This window comes from Arvicanthis niloticus, chromosome 24 (genome assembly GCF_011762505.2).
Source record: "Arvicanthis niloticus isolate mArvNil1 chromosome 24, mArvNil1.pat.X, whole genome shotgun sequence".
Lineage (NCBI taxonomy): Eukaryota > Metazoa > Chordata > Mammalia > Rodentia > Muridae > Arvicanthis > Arvicanthis niloticus.
This window is the reverse complement of record NC_133432.1, coordinates 34,819,433-34,833,620: the sequence shown is the minus strand read 5'-3', so window position 1 is coordinate 34,833,620 and position 14,188 is coordinate 34,819,433. Positions and strand designations below refer to the sequence as shown.

The following is a 14,188-nucleotide window of genomic DNA, read 5'->3' as shown; positions in this document are numbered from 1 at the left end:
GTTCTTAACTGACATGAGGCCACTTTGGGTCTAATGGGAATGGTTTTCTGGCAGAAGTCCCAAAGTAGCTTTCTGCTTTAATTTCCAGAACCAAGGACTGTACGCAGAACACACACACAAAAGCATACTTACTAGTAAGGCTCCCCACTTTTCAGGAAAGCACCTTGTTCCTTCGGGCTTGCACTGACTTTTAACTCCTTCACTATGACTCTTGCGACACTGGTGCCTGTGTAAGTCTCTCCCAGGAGGACCTAGAAGCAAACATCGGTTTTCCTTGTCACTTCTTTCAAAATGATGGAGAAGCATGTTGCATTTAGTAGGAAACAGAGGGAAAGAAAACTAGTAACAGCTAGCCAGACTGCTACTCTGCAGGCCAAATCAGAGCTGAGGAAACTCTCACACTTCCATGGGTAGGAAAGAGTATGAATAGAACCCCACACTATGGAGCTGGGATAGAAAGGCACAGAGGTCACAAAAGGCTAGCCTGGGCTATACAGAGACATCCTGTTGAAATAATGGGAAGGGGGGGATAAAGAAAGGAAAGGAAGAGGGATTGAAGAGGAAGAAATGAAGAAATGGAGGAAGGACTGTAATAAAAAAAACTTTTAAAAATTCACTGGATAGTAAAACATTTATGTTCTCTATCTTTTCTACTTACTTGGAAATTTCTTCATGGAAAAGAACCATGATACAACAGCAGAGAGATCTGTGAGTTCCATTCAAATATCTCAAGTGCTCCTCAAGGGCACTTCACGAAAACAGCCAACATGCAATCACACAGAAACGGAAAGATCCATGGTGTGCTGATGACGTCAGGCCTTTCTGACTGATTCCAAAACTTCAGCAAAACACACAGAAGAGCACCCCTCCCCTGAGGTCAAAAGATGAGATGAGCTATGTCCTAAGAACTTGCTTCAAGGAAACAGTTAAATATAGGACAGTGCAAAAGCATTTCCAAACACAGTTCTCCTTGCACTAAAGCAAAATAAAGGATGACTTAACTAGGAAATGAACAGAATTGAATGATTTCCTTTTGAAACATTTGTTAAACAGTGAGAAGACTTGGGTGGTAAAGCATGAGGACCTGAGTTCAAACCCTTGTACACAGCACACACACAGATCGTTTCGATATTGGTATAAGGTATAAGGTAGACTAATTTTAATACAAAAGATAAGAATAAAAACCTCAGCAAAATGTATTTACCAGGTGTCTAAGGGCAGAACAGTGAAGAGAATAATAAATTCTGAGTATTAACAAAATCATAGTCATTGCTCTAATTAACCAGCCTGTATGTATATAATAAGCACCAATTCTCCAAATGGAGGAAGAGTGGTGGCCTACTGCATCTACCTGACTCAGCTTCTCTACCACTGCTACTAACATTCTTGGTATGCAGTGTCTGCACACACCAGACAGCCTTGACCACCTCATGCTTTTTAAGATTTATTATTTTGTGTATGTGTGTTGTGTGTAGAGTGTGAGTGTGTGTGGGGGGGGGGGGAGGGGAGGGGAAACACACGTACACATATGCACATACATAGGCATGCATATCACAGCACTTTAAAGGTAGGGGAACAACCTGTGGTAGTCAGCTTTCTCGTACCCTGAAGGTTCCAAAAACTAAACACAGATCATTGGGTTCAATGCCAAGCAATCTTATCTGCTGAGCCAAACCAATGGATTTCTTTAAAAAATGTGTACATTTATGAGACTGCACTATGTGTGTGGAGTGTATGGACTGCACGCGCCTGTGGAGGGGCAGAAGCTGGGAGGGCCTTCACTAGGCTCTCCAGCTTACTTCTTCAAGGCACCATCTATCCGTGAACCTAGAGCTAGCATTTTTCAGGTAGGCTGGCAGCCAGCAAGACCCTCCCCATTTGGTGCTGGGGTTACAAGTGTATATTGACCATGTCTGCCATGTTACAGCATGCTATGAATTGACTCTCTGGTCCTCCTGCTTATGCAGCAAGCACTCTTACTGGCAGAACACTCCTCCAACCTCAGAGCTTTGCACTCTTTCATCTCACCTGTAAACATCTTTCCTACAATCCCAGCAACTACTGATCTAGACCTTTCTGATAAATACCTTACATTCCAAACCTCTGAGCACCAACCCCTAAGCTGGCCCACTTTCCCCAGCGGTTCTCACACCTTCTATTCAAGCTTCCACACTTTCTGTTCCCTTCTGGAGAGAACTGGCTCTCCAGTGAGATAACACCCATGGGTGCATCTGACACTGACCATCTGCTTCTGCTTCAATGCAAGAAAGATACTGCCTCTGCTTCTAAGACCAAATTTTCAAATGTGCTATGGCCCCTGACTCCTTGCTTACCAGGACTTTGTTCTCACAACTGCTCCCTTCTCTCCTGCACCCTGATACAGAAACAGGCTGAAGCTGCTTCTTACACTACAAAATAAAACGTGTCGAGGTTCACCCCTTCTTATGCTAGCACTTGGGAAGCTGAGATAGAAAGATAGGGAGGTCAGACACATAGCAAGACTCTGTCTAAAAATATATTATATATATATATATATATATATATATATATATATATATATATATAGTATATATATATAGTATATAAAAAGGGGAAAGATCACGATGCTTCAGCCCTAGAGACAGAATGATGGACAGCTAAGGAGTGTTCAGTGGGAGCAGTCTTCTGCAGTAAGAGCACACGGTCACCCCACACGGTTACTTGTACATGGACCGATGCTTGCACAAGCTCCAACCAATTCCTCTGCTTTCATCTTAGCATTCTGCAATGAAACTGCCAGACAGATCCTTTGAATAGGATATGGCTTAACCTCCCGAAGAACTCAAGGTCAAAGCCTTTGGATGTACTCAATGTTAGTATTTCCAACCTAAACTAGTTTAAGTGCTATAAGGGGAAGAGAGAGAGGGGAAAGGAGAGACAGAAGAAAATAAATAATTAAACTTGAAGAAGATAAAAGGCTTCCAAAATATCCATGCCTTTCCTTACTAGTTTTTAAGCTAATGATCACAAAAAAAAATTTGGAAAGATTTCTGCTAAAATGTAACTGTAAATGTTTGTATTCCCCCATCATTCATTACATGCTGACAACTAACCACCATGGTACACGTCAGGAGGCGGGGCCTTCAGAACTTTTAAAAGGGCTCCAAGCCAGTCACAATAATGTACATATGCAGCCCCAGCTACTTGAAAAATGAAGCAGAAGGGTCACTGAGCCTAGGAGTACAGGGCAACCTGGCCGATAAAAGGAGTCTCAATCCACACAATCCCTGCCTGGCCATCTCTTTAAAAAAAAATAAAACCACCATAACAACAAAAACCCCAACACAAGAACCAACAGGGCACTCCTTTAATCCCAGCACTTGGGAGGCAGAGGCAGGCAAATCTTTATGAGTTTGAGGCTAGCCTGGTCTATACTGTGAGTTCCAGAATAGCCATGGCTACACAGAGAAACTCTGCCTCAAAAAACAAACAAACAAACAAACAAACAAAAACAAAACAGATAAGAGATCTCAGAAAGCATTCATCTACGTCCATCCTGCCATACGAGAAAATGACCAAAAGTGTCATCTATAGACCTTTACCAGTCACCCATCCAACTGGTAGTCTCCAGAGCTACAAGAAATAAATTTTTGCTGCTTAAAGCTACATAGTTTATGTTAATTTAGTATAGCAGCCTAAACAAAATAAGACAACCTCCTAGAAAGTGATGTGCCCAGCACAGCTGAGCTCACACCACCTCACAGTCACAAGGGGTAATGAGAAAGTTGTACTAACACTATACAGCATCACAAGTCCCATTCATAGTTAGCCTTAAAACATAAACTTTATAATCAAGAAGGGAAAAGAGTAAAGGCCACTTTACCTTTCCAAACCAGCCATTCCCAATCTCCTGTATGTAGTTTAGACTGTGGCGGGCAACTTGAGACTTCAAACCTTCTGGGAGAAAGAAGAGAGAACATTAAAAATGTAAGCATCTAGGGAGGACAGCAATAGTCAGGGGGTCAGGTTTCCCAGACTTGGGAAGACTAAGGCAGGAGAATCATGAGCTTGAGGTCAGCTTGATAAACTCTGCCTCTCCACTGAGAGATGATAAATTCTGTCTCAAAACAACAGCAATAACAACAACAACACAAGTATTTAACTAAAGTAAAATAAACAAGGACTGGAGAGATGGCTCAGTGCTTAAGAGGGTGTACTGCTCTCCGGAGGACCCAGATTCAATCCCAGCACCCACATCAAGTTGCTCACAACCGTGTGCAGTTCCATTTCCAGGGGATACAATGCTCTCTTCTGGCCTCTGTGGTACTCCCATACAAGTGGGGGCAGGCACACAAGTGGTGAGCGAACACACATGCACACAAATAATGAAAATAAATATTTAAACTATATGCCAAATACATAACCTATAAAGTAAAAATACTGACATAGTTTCGTATTTGTGCTATGAAAAGGGAACACAAACCCATAAGCATCTCTTTCAAAGTAATGGCAGAGTTCCAAGTTTAAATGCTAATTATATGGTTTTAATATCTTACTTTAATATCTTATACTGTTGGTTTTGTTTCCTTTGTCACAGGGACACTATCAAGTGGACCAATATAGGCAAAAAAGAGAAGAAAGGGGAAAAAGAAAGAAAGGAAGGCAGGGAGGAAGGGAGGGATGGGAGAGAGAGGCAGAAAGAGAAAGAGAAAGGGGGGGGGCAGAGGGAGGGAGGGAGGGAGGGAGGGAGGGAGGGAGGGAGGGAGGGAAAAAATGGCTGCTATGGCTACAGGATATGCATCTCCATATCCAAAATTTCAGTAAACTGCAAGTATCATCAGACTGAGAACACACAAGACCCTAACAGTCACACTGGAGAGCCAGAGATCCTGGGAGGGCAGAGCTGACTCACTGTATACAGAGGACCCTAAATAAAAGTAAGACCAGTTAGTCATCAGAAACGGAAGCCAGAAGGCAGTGGGCTCCCAGGATAAAATGCTGGGAGAAGAAGACCTTCCAACCAAGAATGCTATATCTGGCAAAATCACATTTCAAAAATGAAGACCTCTCAGATAAGCAATGCTGGAGTTTGCTGCCAATATGCCTGCCCTGAAATAAATGCTAAAGGACATTTATTTATTCCCCTGGGTATGAGATGGAAGGACAGACAACTCAGAACTGTATGAAGAATATACATCCCCACAAGCACAACCTAAGAGTTAAGTACAAACCACTATCACTGTATTACTGAAACACAGTTCCTCTTCTTTATTTCCTATGTGATTTAAAATATGAATGCTTTCAAAGTTATAAATCTATGGTAACTGCCATACAATGTATAAAGATGTAACAAATTTGTGACAAATTTTATTTGCTTTTAAGGCACTCTGATGTACCCTAGGCTGGCCTTCAACTCTGTAGCCAAGGATTCCCTTGGCTTCATTTTCATTCCTCTTTCTCTATCTCTGCAATGCTGAGCTTATAGGCATGCATGACAACTCAGTTTTGTGGTTTTACGAGGTGATGGGGGTTGATTTGGATGCTCACAAATGCTGGGCAAGCAATCTACCCACTGAGCTACCTTCCCAGTCCAATCTGTAACAACTTTAAGTTGTACACTGAAGCTGCCATTAATTTAAGCTCAGTTATTGTAAATGTAGGATGTTCATTGCAATCTTCATTGTAATCACATCAAACAAACAAACTCAAAAACAAAGAAAGGGGCTGGAGAGATAGCTCAGTGGCTAAGAGTGTTTGCTGCTCCTCCAGAGGACATGGGTTCTACTCCCAGCACCTACACGAGTGTCTTCAGTCTGAACTCTAGCTCTAGGGGATCTGATTCCTCAGTCCTCCACTGGCACCGACACTCACATGCACATAATCATATCCAAACACACACGTATACATAACTAAAAATAAAATAGATAAATTTTTTCAAAAAAATATTACATGTTAAGATTTAAAAAGCAATCCAAACAAATGTGGTAAATGTTTTTTTAAAAAATAGATGTCCAAGTTGACAAGATGGCTCACTGGATAAAGGTACCTATTTGCCAAACCTAATAATCAAAAGATCAATTCCCAGAACCCACATGGTAGAAGCAATGAACAAATTCCCACAAGCTGTCCTTGGATCTCCACATATGCATCATGCCACACATATATACACACATACATACACACACATATACATATAAAAAGAAAACAAATATATAAATGTGATTTCAGTGCCATGACTGGGCTGCAGAGATGGCTCTGTGGTTAAGAGCACTTACTACTCTTCCTAAGGACTCACACAGGTTTGGTTCCCAGCACACATACAGGAAGGCTTCCCTTCTAACTGCCTGTAACTCCAATTCTAGAAGCTTCTGATGGCCTCTGTGGATATCTGCACCTACATGAAACACATCCAGACAAACAGGTATGCACACACATACCAATTTAAAATATTAATTAATTAATATTTAAAAGAATTAATTAATATTTTAAATTGGTAAGCAAGATTACTCCCAGTTAAGAGCACTCACTGTTACAGAGATGACAGTCCTTAACTCTAGTTCCAGGGAATCCAGCATCTTCTGAATTCCATGGGCAGCAGGCACCCATGGAGTGCACATACGCAAGCTCATAGGAAAACACTCAACATACATAACTAAAAATAACAGAATCTTGAAAACAAAAGTTTTAGGGTGCCAATACAATTCAACGGGAACCAGGGTCTTCAGACACTGCTCATGGGGCAGCTGAGTAACCACATGGGAAAAGAATTAAACTAAAATCTTATCCTTGGGTTGGGAACATACCTAAGTCGGCTCAAGGCTTGGCTTGGAGTGCTCAAAGTCTCAGGTTCCTACCCCATAAAATCAGACATGGTGGCACACACTTGTGATCCTAGCACTTGGGAGAAAGGTGGAACCAGGATCACCAATAGTTCAAGAATTGTTGAAAGGCTACATGAGACTATAGCTTAAAAAACAGTAACAGCAACAAACAAACAAACAAACAAACAAACAAACAAACAAAAAACCGCCTTAACCTATATTGTGTAAAAAATTAACTAAAAACAGATTAGAAAGGCCAGAATAATGACTTAGTGGGGAAAGGTGCCTGCTAACAATGCCCAGAACCTGCCTGAGTGAACCAACTCCCACAAGTTGTCCTCTGACGTGTAACATGCACATACATGCTTCTCTCTCCCTGCATGCACATGAGCATGCACGCGCACGCACATACACACTCGCACACGTGTACACACCCACACACGCATGCACGCACAAATAAAATGGGAGAAAAGGAGTGGGAAGAATGGAGGTGGAAGTCAATCAACAAAGCTGAGCTTCCCTGAGGATTCAGGTTCAGTTCCCAGCACCAGCATGGCAGCTCACAACCATTTGTAACTCTAGTTCCTGAGGAATGACATCCTCGTCTGACTGCAGAGATCAGCAGGCACACCTATGGTACACACACATACACTTAAAAAATAAATAAATCTTTTAAAGTAGAGCTCAGATCTGAGAGCTGCATTTACAGAAGAGGCAGGGAGGTTAAATGTTCCAGATCTTGGATCTGGCAATGGTTTTTAAGAAACAAGCCGGGTAATGATGGCCCACACATTTAATCCTAGTAGAGGCAGGTGGATTTTTATGAGTTCGAGGTCAGCCTGGTCTACAGAGTGACTTCCAGAACAGCCAAGGCTACACGGAGAAACCCTGTCTCAAAACTAACAAACAAACAAAGCATTACTTTGGGGGCTGGAGAGATGGCTCAGCAGTTAAGAGCACTGACTGCTCTTCCAGAGGTCCTGAGTTCAATTCCCAACAACCACATGGTGGCTCACAACCATCTGTAATGTGATCTGATGCCCTCTTCTGGTGTGTCTGAAGACAGCCACAGTGTATTCATATACGTAAAATAAATAAGTAAATATTTATTTTTTTTAAAAAAAGAAACAAATGCACACACAGTGGAAGGGGAAAAATAAATAAATGGGATTTTATGGAAGTTAAAAAAAATTAATGTGTCAAAGGAAACTTTAGAGAATGAGAAAAAAAAAAAAAAAAGCCTACTGAGTGTAATACCAGTCAGTCTGAGCAAATCACATGCTCCAGTTAGGCTATTATAGTGGAAACGGTGGCACTGGGACAGAGCAGACTCATTAGCTAACAAAAGAGAGCAGAAAGCCTACACACCAGACCCACAAAGCTCTAGCAGTACCAGAGAATGAATGAAAATGAAAGGATCCAGAGAGCTACCAAGACCAGACCAGACCTGAGACCAGACCTGTACTCCCACAGGCTTAACTTCGAAGCAAAAGCCTTGAAAAAAAAAAAAAAAGGCTATGGGCGTGGTTCAAAGATAAAAGCACTTGCCTACTACATGAACTCTGGTTTCAATCAGCACCACAAAAGAAGCTGTCACCATAATGAATAGTTTTAATTTTTAAAGATTTATTTGATGTGTATAAGTGTTTTGCCTACATATGTACACCATATGCATGCATGGTACCCACAAAGGCTAGAAGAGCGAAGTAGAGATCCTGGAACAAGAGTTACAGATGGTTGTGACCCACCATGTGGGTGCTGGGAACCAAAAGAGCAGCCAGTGCTCTTAACTCCTGAACTATCTCTCTAGCCCATGAAAATTTTAAAGTGAAATTCTGATAGCAAGTCCTTAAGACACAAGATGTCTAGATACTAGATATATCCTGATTTCTTAAAGGGGGAGGGAGGCTATTGTCCTTTATTAAATTCAAGAGAGCCTTTTATTAAAGTCAGGATGGCACTAAGAGATAGAAGGACCAAGAGTACAAGGCCAGCCCAGACTTCCTGACACCCTGTCTTAAAAAACTAAATGTAGTATCTAGAAAGATGGTTAAAGCGGTCAAAGTGCCTGCTACTCAAGCATGAAGAACTGAGTTCAGATCCCCAACATCTAGATAAGTAAGGTGTAGCAATGTGTACCTGTAATCCCAAGCGGGGAGGCAGAGACAGGAATAAGGGGACGGACAGACAGACAGACACACACACACACTCATCCCCACTAAAAACCCAAAACAACAAGCTCTAAATGTTTACATCAATTAATGAAAATAAACCATGTTCGTTAAAATCCTTTTCCTCTATGTGTAGATTTTTAGTGAAACACTTTGACATCCTTCATTGTATTTTATTTTAGCAACTACCATGGAGATTATAATTAACATTCTAAGTTTATAACAACGTAATATCAATTCATACCACCTTGGCTTCATAAGCAATAGCATACAAATACCTGTCTGACTAGCTGACATATAAACTGTACAACTCTTGAAGAAGAGTAAGCCAGCAACACCCATCAAAAGTGTAAGCACAGATATTGGGTCACTTCTACAAATTCCTAGTTTAAATTTTCATTTGTTTACCTGCTTATTGTGGGAGTGAGTGGGAGGTTTGTGCATACCACAGTAAGCACAGAGAGGCCAGAGGACAATGAGTCCACTCTTTCCTTCTACCATGTTGGTTCCGAGAGCTGAGCTCAGGTTGTCTGTCCATCAAGTACCTTTACACACTGAACCATGTTGCCTGCCACCTGCTTTATTTAGTGCTTAATCATGAGTGTATGGGAGTCGGCCTCAGAGGCCGTAACTATCATATCAGATGTCCCCCTGACATCTAGGTGCCAGGAACCAAACTCAGGTCCTCTGCAAGAGCAGCAAGTGTTCTTAACCACTGAGCCATCTCTCTGGCCATGCAGAGCTTTACTTTTTTTTTAAAAATAGTTGTAGAATAAAAACAATAAAAATATCTACCAACTGGAGACTGACTGGTCAGATAAGCTATGCTGAGTATACAAATGCAAGTGCAATGACCCGATGATCAAGAATCAACTACATGTCTTTATTGATAAGGAAAGATCTTCAGTGCATACTGGTGTGACGGCTAATCTTTGCTGTCAAACTGACTGGCTTTGGAATCACCTAGGAGACACATATCTAGGTATGTCTACAACTGCATTTCCAAAACAGTTTAGCTGAAGAGAGAAAACGCACCCTGAATATGGGCTGGATCCTTGACTGAATTAAAAGCAAACAGTGAGCTGAGTACCAGTATTCATCACTCCGCTTTCTGACTTGGGATGACACGTGACCAGCTGCCATCTCCTGATGCTATCTATGCCTTCCTACCATAAAGGACTAAACCCTCAAACTGTGATCCCAAATAACCCTTCTTTTCTTAAACTGCCTTTGTCAGCTACTTTGTCAGAGTAACCAGAAAGCAACCAATCCAATGGGCAAGTCTGTAAGCTGTACAGTGTGGGCCGGGGGACATGGCTGAGTCAGTGAGAGCACTTGCTGCACAAGCATGGCGACTTGACTCCAAATCCCAGCACTTACAGAGTCTAGTGCTGCAGAGACAAGAACAACAGGAATAGTAGGGTTTGCTGGTGTCAGCTCCTCTCCAGCTTCACTAAGAGACCGGCTCAAGGGAATAAGTAAAGACTGATACAGCATGACACTTGACATTCTCCTCTGCCCCATACATGTATAGATCTGTGCATTGAGCACATGTGTGCGTGCACTCACACACTCTGACAGGGCACAATACCAAGCAGTATATTATGATAACTGAATAAAGAAGGCAGGATTATACAAAAAGGGCTAAGCCAGAAACCACTGCAACTCCCCAATTTGCTAATAAGAACCTAAAACTGCTCTACAAAAATAGCCTTCTAAAAAGGAAACAAAATCTTTAGATTGTAAAGTGGGATTCTAGGTTTTGTATTAAGAAATTCTAGAGAAGCCGGGCGGTGGTGGCGCACGCCTTTAATCCCAGCACTTGGGAGGCAGAGGCAGGTGGATTTCTGAGTTCCAGGACAGCCTGGTCTACAGAGTTGAGTTCCAGGACAGCCAGGGCTACACAGAGAAACCCTGTCTCAAAAAAAAAAAAAAAGAAATTCTAGAGAAGCTAGTTATGGTGTCACATGCCTAGAATCCCAGCATGTAGAAGGTTAAGGCAGAAGGACCACAAGCTAGAGACCAGCCTGAGCTACATAGTGAGATCTTGTTACCTACTCCCCAACCCCTGAAAAAGTAAAAACTTCTGAAAAAATATATAAGAAACAAAGAAGAACATTTCATTACAAATACTTTTCTGTGCTTTGATTTCAGGACCAAGAGTATGTATTTTGTGTTTACATGGCCACTTGTGGTGGTGTGCGCTTTAATTCCAGCACTCAGGAGGCAGAGGCAGGCTGATCTCTTCAAGTTCCAGGCCAGCCTGGCCTACACAGTGACGTCCAGACCAGCCATAGCTAAATCATTAGATGTCTGTCCCCACCAAAAAATTTTTTAACAAGTACACACACACACACACACACACACACACACACACACATATCCCCACCCCCACCCCAAAGGGAAAAGGAGGGTAGAGCTTCTAAACTTGCTTGTGACCACACTTTCACACTTCAAAGGATCTCTTACAATCAGACATAGTTCCCTTACAAAACACACAAGAGCCCTCTGTCAGTATTTCCTGTAACTCAGCAACCCCCAGTAACACTTCTGTCTGCACTGCCTAAGGATAAGCTACTAGAAGCTGGCCTGCGGGTGAAGATAAAGGACTTCAACACTCAGATGTGATCACTGGAAGCTCCCTTCTCTAGCTGTGCTGACAGTGAGGGGCCTGGGAGAGCCTGGGTCCCTTCTCACTCTCCACAAACTACTCAGGGACCCTCTTTCCTCCTCTTCTTCTTCCTCTTCCTCCTCCTCCTCTTCCTCCTCCTCACGTTATCATCTTGCACAAAGCAGGTATTCCGTCAGCTAGTGATGTTCTCTCAGTGCACATGTATGAACACTTCAACTTCATCCCATACTGTCTTGCACATCTTAGCTTCCTTGTTCCAGGGACACAGCACTTCCTTCTTGTTACACATGCGTGCACATCTGGGCAAGTGCATGAGTGTGAGAGTGGAAGCCAAAGAACAACCTTCAGTATTACTCTTTAGGTTCTTGTTTTCTGAGTCTCACTGAGCTGAAGCTCACCAAGCAGGCCAGGCTGACCTGACAGGCCAGTGAGCCCCAGGGATCTGCCTGTCTTGAGCCTCCCCAGTGGTGGGATTACAAATGTGCACCATGCCCAGCCTCTGCACTTGAGTTCTGGGGTTCAAATGCAGGTCCTCAAACACTTTACCAGCTAAGTCATCTGCCCAACCCCATGTCACTCTTTAATTTCTTTTTTGTTTTGTTTTTTGATATACAGTTTCTCTGTGTAGCCCTGGCTGTCCTGGAACTAGCTCTGGAGACCAGGCTGTCCTTAAACTCACAGAGATCCACCTGCTTGTGCCTTCTGAGTGCTGGGATTAAAGACATGTGCCACCACCACATGGCTACTCTTTAATTTCTTAAACATTTGTGTGAACTGTTTAATGTACTTTACAAATATTTTTGCTACCATGTCTAACTGGTATATAGCATAATGTTTTAATAAAGAGTATTTTATGAATCAGATTTGGCAATTTTTTTTTATGTCATCTAGATTTAGTGTCAAGGATGGCAAGTTCTTTTCTATCCCAGAATGATAAAAATATTTGAATATTCTAAGTAGAGAAGCTAAAAATGATCCCTTCCTATGTACTGATACACTTGAAGGGGAGCTGTATGGAGTGTGGGTCTGTATTTCTGTGTGCCTGAAGCCATGGCACGAGTCTTCCTCTGTTGTTCTCCATCTCATTTTTTGAGACAATCTCTCAGTGAATTCAGGGCCATCAGTTTGACATCTTGCCTGGCCTTTTACATGTGAGTGACAGAAGCAACCTCAGGTCCTCATGCTTGTGCAGCAGTGAGCCATCTCCCCAGCTACAAGAAGGACTTCAAGGAGGCTTCAAGACAGAAAAAGGATAGCTGCCTGGCTCCCTGTAGTTGCTTTCATGCCCACCTCTGTTAGTGCTTCTGTCCCAAGAGACCTGTCTAAGTGATGCTTCTGCGTGCGGCTGAAGTAAAGCCTGAAGTAAAGCCAAGCAGAATGCCTCTCCTAGGTGGTTTCTTGGTCCCAGAAGAGTGAAGCTACAAAGATAGGGATCTGAAATTCTCGGCAATCACTCTACTCCAAGGAGAGAATGGCCTGAGAGATGAGGCTGACATGGAAGGCCTGTAAAAAGATGATTGAACTTGGGGGCCCTGGATCAAGCTATTTCCAAGGTCACCTCTACCATTTTCCCTTTCATAATCTGGTCTCTCTCCCACCAGTGCTCATCCAGACCATCTACTGCTGAAGTTAAGATGGCCCAAGAGCTAGGCAGAAGAAGTAAACAATGACATCAACAGGCTGAAGCCTTTCCATTTATGCATTATTACAAAGATTCACTAGACTCCTTTTAAACACTATTTTGATTGAAGCCTATCCTTAAGTATTATTATTTACAGAAATTAAAGCTAAAATATACTATATGTCATTTGAAAGTTGTTTTGGATTTATTTATGTGTTTTGCTTGCATGTACCACAAGGATGCCTGGTGGCTCCAGATGTCCAAAGAGGACATTGGATCCTCTGCAAACCTCCACTCTTATTGTTTGAAATAGGCTATGTCACTGGACCTGAAGCCCACTTATTTGGCTAGACTGGATGAGCAGCAAGCTCCAAGAATTCACCTGTCACTATCCAGCCCCAGCCCCAGGGTGACAGAAGAAAACTGCCATGCTGGCTTTTTTATACGTGCTGTGGAGCATGCATTTCTGCACAGTAAGCATTTTACTCACTGAGCCATCTCCCCTGAGTATGTTTATCTTCTCTTTGTAACTCACTGTGTAGATCAAGCTGCCCTTGAACTCACAGAGACTCTCCTGCCTCTATCTGTAGAGGGCTGGTATTAAGCACGTATGTCAGCAGCTCAGTCTGGCTTACTTCTTCTTTCAGTCATCACACGCTGGAGAGACTGGAATGAGAATGGTCCCCACAGGCTCATGTTTCAATGCTTGATCTACAGCTGGTGAACTGGTGTGGGAACAATTAGGAGGTGTGGCCTTGTTGAAGTGGCCGTGTGACTTGAGGTGAGCTTTGAGGTTTCAAAAGCCTACATGAGGCCCAGGGTCTCTCCTCTCTCTGCTTCCAACTTTCTTTCCAATTAAGATATAACCTCTTAGCTACCACTCCTGTTTGCTGCCCCATTTCTCACCTTCTTAAACTGTAAGCCAGCCCCAATTAAATGCTTTTTTTAAAATGCCTTGGTCACG

The 14,188-nt window shown here is 42.5% G+C and overlaps 1 protein-coding gene across 2 annotated transcripts in view; it reads right to left on the bottom strand.

The window, feature by feature from the left end:
- The window catches only part of Lmtk2 (lemur tyrosine kinase 2), a 94,685-nt gene that overhangs the window by 46,948 nt on the left and 33,549 nt on the right, over positions 1-14,188 (bottom strand). The window contains exons 4-5 of one of the 2 annotated variants that reach the window (XM_076923631.1): positions 3,863-3,936; positions 133-251 (exon numbers count right to left, since the gene is read on the bottom strand). In XM_076923631.1, coding sequence (XP_076779746.1) covers positions 133-251; positions 3,863-3,936 — 193 coding nt within the window. The remainder of the gene's footprint in view (positions 1-132; positions 252-3,862; positions 3,937-14,188) is intronic. The other variant, XM_076923632.1, reaches the window with a different exon arrangement.